Source organism: Trachinotus anak, unplaced genomic scaffold (assembly GCF_046630095.1).
Source record: "Trachinotus anak isolate AG129_WGS33_773 ecotype Australia unplaced genomic scaffold, CSIRO_AGI_Tana_v1 ptg000007l, whole genome shotgun sequence".
Taxonomy (NCBI): Eukaryota; Metazoa; Chordata; class Actinopteri; order Carangiformes; family Carangidae; genus Trachinotus; species Trachinotus anak.
Genome location: NW_027273858.1, coordinates 5,487,144 through 5,500,000, shown reverse-complemented (window position 1 = coordinate 5,500,000; position 12,857 = coordinate 5,487,144). Strand labels below are relative to the sequence as shown.

The window sequence follows — 12,857 nt, the reverse complement described above, 5'->3', positions numbered from 1 at the left end:
TGAGCGCACTGAGAGCCTCGTTTGCGCAATTCTGCAGGTCCCCCCCCCCCCCCCCCCCCCCCCCCGATCCTTTTGCGCCAAACAGGGCAGTGCTCTTGGGAGGTGACGGGGTGCATTTGCACATCCGTACAGAGGAGGTTGGGGAGGAATCTGAGTCCGGACCCTGTGGTTGAGTTTGAGTGGGTTAAATGTTGCCTTGTCTCTGAATAGAACTGGTTGAATTTATTCTTAACAGAGAAATACGGAGACAAAATATTATTTTTCACTCTGCCTGCTGTGTTTGGAAGATGTAACAAAAAGGGAAATGAGCTTCGCACATCCCCTAACTGTTCCAGTAAACCTGGCACGTAAGATATTGGAGGAGGCAGCAGGCAGCCGCTTCTCATTCTCCTGATGTGACACCACAAGCGCTTCATCTTGTGATGAGTGCGGGGCACATCAGGCAGGTACCATCAAGGCTCTCCAGGCACTTCTTCTCCAGCTGACTTCAGTCGGGGCTTTATGGGAATGACACAGAGGAACTGTATTTATTTATGACAATGAAAAAAAAACTGAAAGGCAGCCAGAGGTCTTCGTTGCTTTATCTCCCTCCCAGCAGTGATGGAATTGGTCATTGATGAAATGGAAGGTGTTCGATCCAGTGTTGAGGTTTCACAATAAAACAGGTTCAGACGAGCAATAAGTGGCTGATTTTCCCCCCCACAAAAAAAAAACCTGACTTTTTTTTTTTTTTTTTGGCCATATCTGATGCCAGATTCAGGCCGTCTCTCAGTGGGTCTGCATCAAGCAATGATTAGGCTTGTTCTTAAACTGGATGAGGAGATAATATAACACACACACACACACACACACACACACACACACACACTTTCACAACTGCTGGGTCACTATGTTGTAAATAAATCAGTGGTAAATGGCTGAGAGGAAGAAGCAGGTTTAGCATACCACAGGGTAGTGTGTGTGTGTATGGTGTGAATGGTTTGTTAACATATCATTGGAAGACTGCTGCCAGGCCTATTCAGTTATATCCTCATTTCTTTTTCTGTCTGTTTAGGTTTAGGTTTCAGTTTTGTTTAGAGTTTAATATAAAAGCCTGGCCTCACCGAAATCATTTCACTTACTATTATTTATACATAATTTGTGCATTTATAAAACTGAGACTGAGCAACACTGTAATATCCCCAATATTAAGCTAAAAGTCTGCATCTATTTCAACAAAAAGGTGGTTTAATATGACTATAATTTCACAGATAAAGCCTTTTTTCAAGAACAAGATGAATTTTAAATGATCTTTCACTCAGATCTTATGTTCCCACATACCAAACAGCTGTTCTTCTTTCTACATAGGGAACCCTGTTCACTGTAGTTTACAGTAAACAGGGTTATCACACAGCAAGGACAGGTCAGGAAACGCTTCTGCTAATGTGAAGTGAAGAATCAGAAGAAAATGCAAAAGAGCTGCTGATTTTGCTGCAGATCAACGAGTCTCATGAAGTAAATGGGATTTATTTATTTTTCAAGTCAGTTTTAACCAGATACATATAATTTCTAAAAATATAAAGTAAAACTGCCGTGATGAGCCCTTACTGTAACATAGTGAATACTGCAGCAGAGTGAAAACTGTAGACAAGGCAGTTATACTGATGGCTGATGTTGTGACCTCCATCATATAATTCAATAGCTAATAAGCTAATAGGTAGCCACCCATGTCACCCCAAGGAAGATCTCATCTATTAGAAATCAATATTCTGATTGGTGGGTTCTCTGCAAACTCGCCATCTATCAAAGGTCAATCGTAGTCGTGCTTCTGGGCTGATATGTGCAATCCCACTGTCAATTGTAAGTCCTTAGGTTAATAAGTGGGTGTGCTGGTATGTTGGAATGCATGCTAACTATCACCAGGTTCTGTACAGATGTGCAGTATGTGCTACACATAATGAAATAACACAAGTTATTCAGTGACAGCAGCTGCTCTCAGGAACTGAACTGGTGATCTTGCAGGCAGCATAACATGTATGTATTGCACAACTGTAGCATGGATATGCACAGTAGTAATGCAAATAAATCACTGTCTTTTTTTCTTAAACCTTGTAATTATACAAAAACATAAAAACAAATTAGCCAGTCACTACCCTTTATTAGCCGGTGCATTGCATTTGATGCAATGTATGAGGGGGTAAAGGTCTGATGGCAGGAATGCTGAACTCCTTTACAAGAAACAGGAGGGCGCTGTTCTAGCAGGGTAAGCAAAGCAAAACTTCAATCTGTGTGTATCGCTGGTAAACAGCCTGCGGTAACTTTACCTCCATGGTAGAAAGGAACAGTGTTTACATGAAAACATGGGCTACTTCTGGAAAACAGCAAAGTAATACTTCTAGGATAAAGCTACCGGTTGTCCCCAACATGCCCTCTGTATTTTACAGTTATTATATGAAAGCATTACAATTATATTGATGTGGAAAAGTGGCACATGTACCTCTTTGCAAGCATACGGATAAAAAGTAGTCCTTGTCTGTTGTTCTTAGGTTATACAGAGTAGGCACAACCCCCCACAACTCATAGGCCCAGTGATAAAATATGGATGAATCCAAACAAGGTTACATGCGTAGCATAGTAGTGTAGCATAGTATAACATAGTATGGTAAAAGCATGTATACAGATGATTCAAATCAGATCAGTTTAACGTATAAAGCATATAAATATGTATGTCTCAGAGCACTTTACAATCTGTACAACCCATTCAAGTCCCTCTCTCCTCAGAACCGTGGTTTAGATCAGCGAAACTCTGACACACACTGTAAAGACAACATAGCCTATTATCAGCTTATTTATCAAATGTGTTAGCAAACAGCAGATTAGCATCCAGTGGGAGACAGAGGAACATTAGCATTCATTTGGGGTGGAGATCCAACAGATGTAAGTCCAATACTCTCTCTCCTTGTAGCAACTCCTGATGGAAATATCTGTCTTTTAAATGTTCCATTGTGTTGGGCAGCTAGTCGCTAACGTAGCCTGTCAGCAGTTTGCTGTTTATGGTGAGTTTATCAGAGCTTTTTCCGCTGATAACAGCTGCCCCATCCTGCTGAGACCGTAAAATGAAGACAATGAGCAGAAAGATGGTAACGCTAGAAGACCTGAGGGAACCTTCTGTGTCTGTTTGTTAGCCTGCTACAAATGTCACCTTTCATGTTGCTCATTGTCAGTGGACCCTGTAGTTTTTGCATGGACTGTATTGATTTAAAAAAAAAAAAAAAACTGAAGTTACCCTGAGGTGTTGACAGTTTGTTAGTGCCAAGTAAAACAGAAAAAAAACTAATTCTATCTTGTTTGAAATGACTGGGTGTTTAAACTGTTGGCCTACTACTATTTACTTTAGTATATGGAGAGAAAACATGTTTCAGATGCTTGAGAAAGACTGATGAAAGTAGTAGACTATGAGAAAATCTATCTGACTGCTAGTGGAACAGAGGCTAGCTAGGAAAGGTAGTAACCTTTATCCAAATACATATGGCAGATATGTTTATACAGATTATACCACCCACCGCTAGAAGGAGGGTTCAAATGTAGATAAATATTGGCCTGTGGTTGCTTCTTCTCCTGTGGATAAAAGGAACCTAGTAGATAATGTGACTTTTCTTTCTTTTGTCTTGCCTGTTCATTCCCCATAGCTCATCATTGCTTTCCCACATGTTCATATCCCTTGTCGTGTCCTGGTTAGACAGACAGACAGACAGATAATGTGGATGGATAGAAGGACAAAATGACAGGCAGTAGGAAATAGTCCTGCGTGTATTACAGTGCCAGTCTGGATCATTCCCTCCTCTCCCAGTGTAATAATAATATGTCAAGACATCTTGGCTCAAGGATTTGCTGCAAGGCGGATCCAGGCTAAAAGTGCTCAACATCACTGTAATGACGGTAAACGCAGACCATTAATCCTCAATTGTTTGCAGCGGCCAGTGTGTATGTGTAGGTGTGTGTATGTGTGTGTGCATATTTTGTTCTGCTCTTACACAAACAGTACCATATTCCCATGGTTTTATATCATCAGAGAAGGTGAGAGCACTTTTCTTTTCCTCCAGACATCTTACATTAAAGCGCTCCACTCCAGTCTCTTTCTCTCTACACCACCCCCTCCCCCTCCACTCCTTGTATTTGCGTTTCCATATTTCTTTGTCTGTCTTTCACTCGCTGTTTTAAATTTTTTATCATCGCCTCTTGCCCCGTAGCGAGGAAAATGCATCTCAGAGAGGCTGCTCCCTCAGAGTGACAGGCTGAGGCAAGACCCAGGTTTATTTTCACAGGCATGCACGTGGTCAGCATCCACTCCTTTTGAAATTATTTTGCCACTGCATCACTAATAATGATGGAAATGTCTGTGCATGATTCAGTCTCTGATGATAAACATTAGAGGTTTATGAAGAAAGTGTGTTCATGCCTTATACCCTGCCCTGTCTTCCTCCTCCTCCTTTCTCTGTTCCCTGTTGGTCTAATCAGCTGCCTTTTTGGCACCTTTAGGTGCTGCCTTCAGAGGCTCCCCAGGAATGACAGTATTGGGGCAGAGAGGGAACAGCTTGCCTCAGTGCAGCACATGGTTTTGGTTTTCCTAACTTTATGTATTGTGCCTTGGTTTTTGCCTTTGGGGAATAGGATTCAGGAGTCCAGTTCTTGTGTGTGTCTGTGTTTTGGCCTTTTTATTTCTGGCTCGTCTTATGTTGTGTTCCCCTTGAAATGGAGTCAAGTTTCAAGGTCATAACCCTTGGGAATATCATGGCGGGATATACTGAAACCTGATATTTCAAAATTAGCAGCCAGTGTTCGGCGACTAAGCCAGTCTAGCGTTAACAGCAGACACATAAACACACACCCTTGAGTTTGGCACTGATACCGACCAGGGCATCAAATTTTCCCTCATCAAATAGCCAGTAATGATTCTAATGCAGAGACTGAACTTGAGTCAGACGCTCCCGCAGGAAATATTTTGCAGTTGTTCAACAAAAAACAGAACAGGTAATTAGCTTAAGTAATCCACAGTGTAACCTCCTGATGAAGTGTAAAGCAATCAGGGCTGTGTAAGCAAAGTTTATCAAGGATTTGCGTTCATGAGGTTGAATTTTAAGCAAGTCGGCGAGAGGAAGCAGAGCAAGGACAAGAAACTGGAGCAGTGGCTCTGGGTTAATAAATGAGCTGTGTTTCAAATGAGCAACTGTGGCACTAGATAGATAGATAGATAGATAAATAGATAGATAGATAGATAGATAGATAGATAGATAGATAGATAGATAGATAGATAGATAGATAGATAGATAGATGACTTTATTCATCCCCGAAGGGAAATTAGGTTGTTACAGCAGTCCGGTGCATTAGAATACAAAAATACAATAGAATGGAATACTGAGGTAGACAGAATAGAAATAAAAATACAGAATGTCAAGATATAAATACCATAAATAATAATATACTGTGAATATGCATATGTAAATAGAAAGTGCAAAAAGAAGGATACAAATATTGTATGATATGATATATAATATCAATACGGTTAGTACTGTATATGCTGTTATTATCTATAGTACAGAACCTGCACGCTATAGAGTACAGACAGGAGAGGAGAAAGGCTTGTAACTGCTGGACTGCTGCTTTAAATTCACAAACCAGCTGGAAAATTACAAAATCCTCAGCAACTGCTGCTCAGGTGCTTTTTAGCAACCTATGTGACGTAATCATCTCAAATCATTCATTCGTTCATCCACCTTCTTTTCCCATTTATCCTGTTCAGGTTCACAGGGCCATCAGAACATCAGCAGTAAATACAGTCAGCCTTTGATTTTGATTAGCCATAGTTACAAAGGAAACATGGAGATAATCATAATAGCCATAAAAGAGATTTAATTAAAATGCTTTCCCATGATGTGGTATAAATCTTGGTCTGCCAGGCATCAGTGGACCTCATAAGAGCAAGACTTTATACCTGCATGGACCTTGAATTCAATATCATGCACATTAAAAAGTAAACTACAATTTATATGGATTAATGAAATGAGATATCACACACGTTTTTTTTACCCTTGGACAGAGCCAGGCTGCCTGTTTCCAGTATTTATGCTAAGCTAAACTAAACTAAGCTAACAAGCTATAGCTTCATACCTAATGGACAGATTTGAGAGTGGTATCAATCTTCTTCTCATCTAACTCTTGGCAGGTGAATGAGTGTATTTCCCAAAATAACTATCCCTGTAATATTCTTCTTCAGACAGTCACCATAGTCATGCAGCAGATTCCCAGTGTGAAATAAATTGAGAATCCGCTCATGATGAAAATAACTGCATTCAGACCTACAGACTTGAAAAAGACCTACAGTCTTTTCCTGTTAGCTGCTGTGTGAATGAGCTCGCTCACCGAAAGCAATTAAAGTGCAAAGACATAGATTGCCTGTTTCTCCCACCTGCGGTGAATCTATCAGACTCCAACTGGACCGTCTTGTTTTGAATGTGGCTTTCTTTTCATTATAAAGAGGTACAGGTGCTCATGTCATGAGGAGGATGGGCTCACAGCAAGGGTGACAGGGGTTACTGTTGACTCATTTTTACCGTTTCAGTTTGCTCATTCCTCCTTTCATTCATCCAGTCCAGGTGTTTGTGCATGTATAATCTAATTATATCATTTCAGGCCCCGCCCCTCCCACCTGCCTGCTTTTCCTGCCTTAAGAATCACCCGACCGGCTCCCCCTCCCCACTCACCTGCTCACCTGTCCCCCATTCCCTTATTAGTGTCCTAGTATATAAATCAGTCTGTTTGCTTTTGTTCTGTTTCTCCTGCCAGATTGTCTTTGTGCCACAAGCTCTGTTCTGTTCTTTGTCTGCTTGTTGGATCCTGATCATGTTTGAGACCTTGCCTGTGTTTTTGATATCGTCTTTTTCTTTTGTTTGCCTGCTTGGATTTTTGTATCCTTGACTCTTCACTTTTACATCTGCCTCCTTTGTCGTGTTCATGAGAGCTGTGAAATTAATATTTTCAGACTTCTGACAGCTAATTGGTAGGATTTACACTGTATTTTTACACCCATTACTCTGCTGATACCATTTCATTTAAACATTTGTCTAACTTGTCCTTTTACCTAGATGTATCTCATTATAGTATTTACTACTTCAGTAGTTTCTAGTTTCTAAAATTTCATGGCTCCTCACCTTGAGAATCCACTTCTGTGTAGAAGCTACAGAAAACACTATTTAGCCGTCAGCCTGTTAGAAAAATGACATCCTTAAGTGAAAACAACCAAATCCCAAAGCACACTGAATTATTGATCACTTGGAAATGCCACACAAAGCCCTGTGTGACCACACAAGAAGGCCATAGAAGGCAAGGGGCTGCGGGATTGCATTAGCCAGGAGGAAAATGTTTTGCTTATGAGCTCTCTGAATTGCAGTTTAATTAAATAGATGTGATTTTATTTAGAATTGATTTTTCTTAACATCTGAGCAAAAAGCTCTTACATCACAGCTGAGCCCACTAAGTGTACATCAACGCAGCAGTCACACTGAACACCGGTCACACATGGTTTGTTTAACCCAAATATTTAAATCCACCAGCCTGGTTGTGCATTACACTCTGATTTATGCAGCAAGTAGCTGTCAACATTAGAAAAAACGCACACACATACACTTTCCATTGTATATACTGTGTAATATGTATCTTGACTGAACATGCAGACATTGATTACATCCCCAGTGGAAACCTACTGTGTGTTGTTCATTTAGCTTCAGACAGTGTCAGGGCCCCCATGGCTTCCGAGCTTCGCTGCATGTAAAGTGATTCATATTGTTAGGTAGTTTACAGCTTCATCTATAATGAGTATTGTGGTTGGAAGAAAAGCAGGAAAGTACTGATGTAACTATTGATGTCTGAATTGTGCTGTGTCTGCATGAAGAGTGTGAACAGTTAATTATTGGGAAATGGATGTTGGCATTCAGGAATGTGGAAGAAGCTTGTTTGAGGAGAGGTCTAAGCTGATCTTTGTTTCGGGTCTTGGTTCTTGTTATTGATCCCTGATTAAAAGGATTACTACTCGTGTGTGTGTGTGTGTGTGTGTGTGTGTGTGTGTGTGTGTGTGTGTGTGTGCGTGCGTGTGCGTGCAGCAGTGCCTTCTCTAAAAGCTCTACAAAGTGGTAAAACTTTGTTCCTGGGTAAATTTCTATCCAGATCCAATATCGTGTGTTGGCCAGACAGGAACAGGTGTATTGTTGGTCCTAAGGCAGTGTGACACATGTTGAGGAAAAGGTGGGAAGATAATTGTAAAGACTGAAACATGGATATTAACAAGAATGCAACTGAACTTGCTCCCTACAACCTAGAAAAACCAAAACACTGCACTAATGATGTGCCAGGCCACACCAGCTCTGTTTCAGGCTTGTTAATTTGCAATGTGTGTCAACAAATCTCCAGAGCTGTGTGAGTTAAAGTAGTCGTTTTTCTAGTTTTTGAGTAACCTGAGCTCCACTTTCCTCATCACTGGCACAGGACTGGGAAATATAGTTGAAATGAATATCACAATGAAAATGATATTTGTGGGCAGGCTAATGGCATTGCGATAGGGATGGCAATGTCAGTCTGTTAGTTGGTGGATGCACCACTTTGTTTGAGATTGAAATCTCTCAGCAATGATTTGATTGCTGCTTAATTTGTACAGGAAATTCATGGTCCCCAGAGGATGAATCCTACTGATCTCTGTGATCGCCTGACATTTCCTCTGATGCCACCATGAGGTTGACAATTTCGGTTTCACGTGAAATATCTTGAAATCTATTGGATGAATTGCCAGGAAATTTGGTACGGATGTCAATGGTCCCCAGAGGATGAATCTTAATGAGGTTGATGATCATGTAACTTTTCCTCTGAGGCCATCATGAGATTGACATTTGTCCATTATGAGTGAAATTTCTCAACAACTACTTATTGGATTGTCTGGATCTGGCACATTCATGTCCTCAGGATGAATTTGGTGATGAATAACATGATTATGTCAACTTCATACAATTTCATTCAAAATTTATTAAATAATAGTATTGAACTGGCAAGCCCACATTTCATATACAGAATCATGTATGCTGAACCATAGGCAGTCCTCCATTCTCTTCATTACTTTTAGGCATATCAGCTCCATAGTGAATACACTGGCATACACATTCGAAATCTGTCTGGATGCTCCGTTGTTCTATGGCAGCAATCAAATGGGGTATTTGCATTTTCTTTTTATCCCCTAAAACCTCAGGAGAGGATGTGTCTTCAATAGTTGAACTAAAATCCCACATCCTTTTCCCAGCATCTGCTTCCCTTCCTCTGATTTAAGACCACCTACAGTATGCAAATTTGACTTCTTGTGCATTTTATAAGTTCTCTTAAACTCCTGCTGATAGCTTTTAAGGTACAGTTCAGCGTGGTCAGGCTTTCAGTTTTGTTGGTCCCATATGAACCACAACATAATCTTGCAGGGGTCACTTTTGCCTCACCAGGCAACCCTGTATACGAACAATTTTGTTAATATGCAAGTAATGTGCAGCAATCTTGCTTTGTAAGGAACATAATGCTGTCGGGATTAAGTTTTCTAGCACAGTGAGGAAACATTTTCATTCAATGTTTCTGCTTATTTTCTTTCCTGTGAAGAAAGGCTTAGAAAACAGTTTTATAAAGTTTATTGTTGTGATTATTACTTGCACACCTTCATACATGAAGGAAGTAGTTTTAATTCAACCAAAATGTGAGTACTCTGTGTATCATTACCATACAAATTATGTTCAGATGGATTATTCTACCCAAAGAAAATGACCCAACAAATTGTTTTTTGTGCGTTGTGCCTCGGTTTATGTTTGATTTCCATTACATGGAAACTGAATGTCTAATTTGAAATTTCAGTGTTGGGATTTTGTGGTCTCTATACAGATCCTCCTCAGTGCACAGTTCAAACAGTTATCATTGACTACATTTTTTAATGGCTAGAAATGTAGAGAAAAAAAAGATCAATTAAGACAATTAAGAGTTTATAATTCCACCAAATTACAATTTAAAAGAGAAAGTGGACTGATGTCTACACCCACAGACATTTACCAGAATGACAACCAACATGTCAAATCTCAAACTGAGGAAGTAGTTGACAAGAGTAAAAGTTGAATATACTGTCCATCAAAACACTTCATCGATGATAAACCTGAAATTTGTGCAATGATTTAATGATTAGTTGTTTTAATCGATTAGTTGATTGACAAACAGCTTAATACCAAAAAATAGACCATCTTTGTTTGCCCCACATTCAGCCAGAAAATTCAATTACAGGTTCCAGACACAATAAAAGCAACACCAGTACAATGTGATACAACAGGTCTGAAATGAAAACTTGTGAGGCTTACAATGTTACATTTTTGCCAAGACTCAAAACTGTGAACGATCAATAAATGTTTATAGTAATTTTAGAGCCCATTGTACGGGTATGCGCTACCCGCTTCCTAAGTTTTCCATCAGCCTTCCTTATCTTACAATTCAGCTTTAGAAATACAATGCAGAAAACACAATTACGTTCAAATGATGGCCAACTGGCTGCAAAGCTGTCTGATTGAAGTAACCTAATTTACAAGCCAGTGTTGTTGACAGAAGAGAAGCACACTGTTATCAGAGAAAGCCACTCCTGGCTTGGTTACATGAGGGTATTATTGCTACAGTAATGTAGCTGTTCCTTGGAAACCTATAGTTCTGAGCCCAGGAGCTGAAGTTTATCTTTGGTGTGGTCATTTGAACTTGCTGCCCCTAAAAAGCTCAGCAAATATCTTACCTGAAACATATGTTTTTGTTCTTGTTGTGATGTTGTGTTCCTAAGCTTCTTCATGTCTTCAAGTGAACTGGGCCATTTTTGTGAAACATTGAGTGTTGTTTATAACACTGTGATAACGAGAGTTATCACTGACACAGCTTCTAAATAAAGTTGTTTTAGCTTTTTTTTTTTTTTTTGCTACAACACAAAATCATGTCATCTGTTATATCTGCACGTTTGAGTTTAAAAAGGGGAAATGACTTGTTACACTGTGGTATTTGCTGTAGAAATGAGATCTAATTTCTTGGGTATTAAAATAATATTGATGATATTAAATAAGTGTCGACCTTGATCTTGAAATGATATAAATTATTGCAGTGTAATCTACAAGGGGAGAATCAAACCCCCTTCCCCTAAACATTATTGCATTGGTTAATGTTAATTACAACTACTTCTAAAACCATTCATCAGGTCTTTGATGGTCTAATGTGATTTCTTTCTTTTTCTCCTGTCTTCTCTCTAAAGGATCAAGATCCTCATTAATTGTCACCTCACAGTACTGGTCTAGACATCACCATGGGCCGTTGGGATCACTCCTCCCTCCTGTCCCCTGCCCTGAGGCTAGCAGTTGTTGCAGTGATTCTCCTCCTCAAGCTCCATCCCTCATTGGCTGGCGCCCCGCCTGAGCCAAACTTGGGTGGCTCCGTTTCGGCAGTGTCCACCAATAAGACTGACTGCAGCAAGGCTGAGCCATGCGCAAAGGGGGTGATCCTACCTATTTGGGAGCCCCAGAACCCATCATTTGGTGACAAGGTTGCTCGGGCAACGGTTTACTTCGTGGCTCTGGTCTACATGTTCTTGGGTGTGTCAATCATCGCTGATCGTTTCATGGCATCAATAGAGGTCATCACGTCACAGGAAAAGGAGATCACCATCAAGAAACCCAACGGGGAGACCACCACCACGACTGTTCGGATCTGGAACGAGACTGTCTCCAATCTCACCCTCATGGCCCTGGGCTCTTCAGCTCCTGAGATCCTGCTATCCGTCATAGAAGTAATGGGTCACGGTTTCACTGCTGGCACACTGGGCCCCTCCACCATTGTGGGTTCTGCAGCGTTCAACATGTTTGTCATCATCGGGCTTTGTGTGTACGTTGTGCCTGATGGCGAGACGAGGAAGGTCAAGCACCTCCGCGTCTTCTTTGTCACAGCTACCTGGAGTATCTTTGCCTACATTTGGCTCTACCTGATCCTGTCTGTGATCTCACCTGGCGTTGTGCAGGTGTGGGAGGGGCTGCTCACTTTCTTTTTCTTCCCCATCTGTGTGCTGTTCGCCTGGGTGGCCGACCGCCGCCTGCTGTTCTACAAGTATGTGTACAAGCGCTACCGCACTGGCAAGCAACGTGGCATGATCATTGAGACCGAAGGCGATCGTCCACTTCCTTCAAAGGTATACTTAACATTATCACTACTACTACTACTACTAGTAACACTATTAGTATAGATAGTAGGGTTACCCCTACTTGAATGTACGTGTACATTCAAGTTAATTGCTGACAAATCAGGGAGGGGAAGTAACATAGATGGATGGACAGACAATCAAACAGGATTTAAACAAACTCCTAATTTAGCCAAACTTATTTTTGGAGAGAATAAAAAAAGCTCAATGATAAAATTATTACCAAAACTGTTGGTTTTAAACTTCCATCACAGTTTGCAGATCATCTCCCGGATCCATCTTCAATTTATTGTACTTTGTTATCTACATTAATTTGTAAAGAGAAATGATGGTCACAACTATGACAATAAGACCCATGTGATATAAAACCACCATTATTCTTTAATGTCCATTCACAGTAATGTACAGAACAGAAATCATATACACAGGATTCGCACCTGTGAAAAACATATAATTTACTACTAACCACTGCCATTACCTCTATAGCTGCTACTTCAACCACCATCATTAGAGAGAGATTAAAGAGAGATTTTAGAGATTAAAACCATAATATCTACTACTACCTCTGGGACTAATCACATTTTTAGTACTCTTTTAT

The 12,857-nt window shown here is 40.4% G+C and overlaps 1 protein-coding gene across 4 annotated transcripts in view; it reads left to right on the top strand.

Annotated features, from left to right (window-relative positions):
* The window catches only part of slc8a1b (solute carrier family 8 member 1b), a 134,552-nt gene that overhangs the window by 1,095 nt on the left and 120,600 nt on the right, over positions 1-12,857 (top strand). For 2 of the 4 annotated variants that reach the window (XM_071480046.1, XM_071480047.1), the window contains exons 1-2: positions 6,897-7,036; positions 11,324-12,250. In XM_071480046.1, the coding sequence (XP_071336147.1) occupies positions 11,375-12,250 (876 nt within the window). In that variant the 5' untranslated portion in view covers positions 6,897-7,036; positions 11,324-11,374. Of the gene's footprint in view, positions 1-6,896; positions 7,037-11,323; positions 12,251-12,857 lie in introns of those variants that run through there. The other 2 variants (XM_071480048.1, XM_071480045.1) reach the window with 1 other exon arrangement.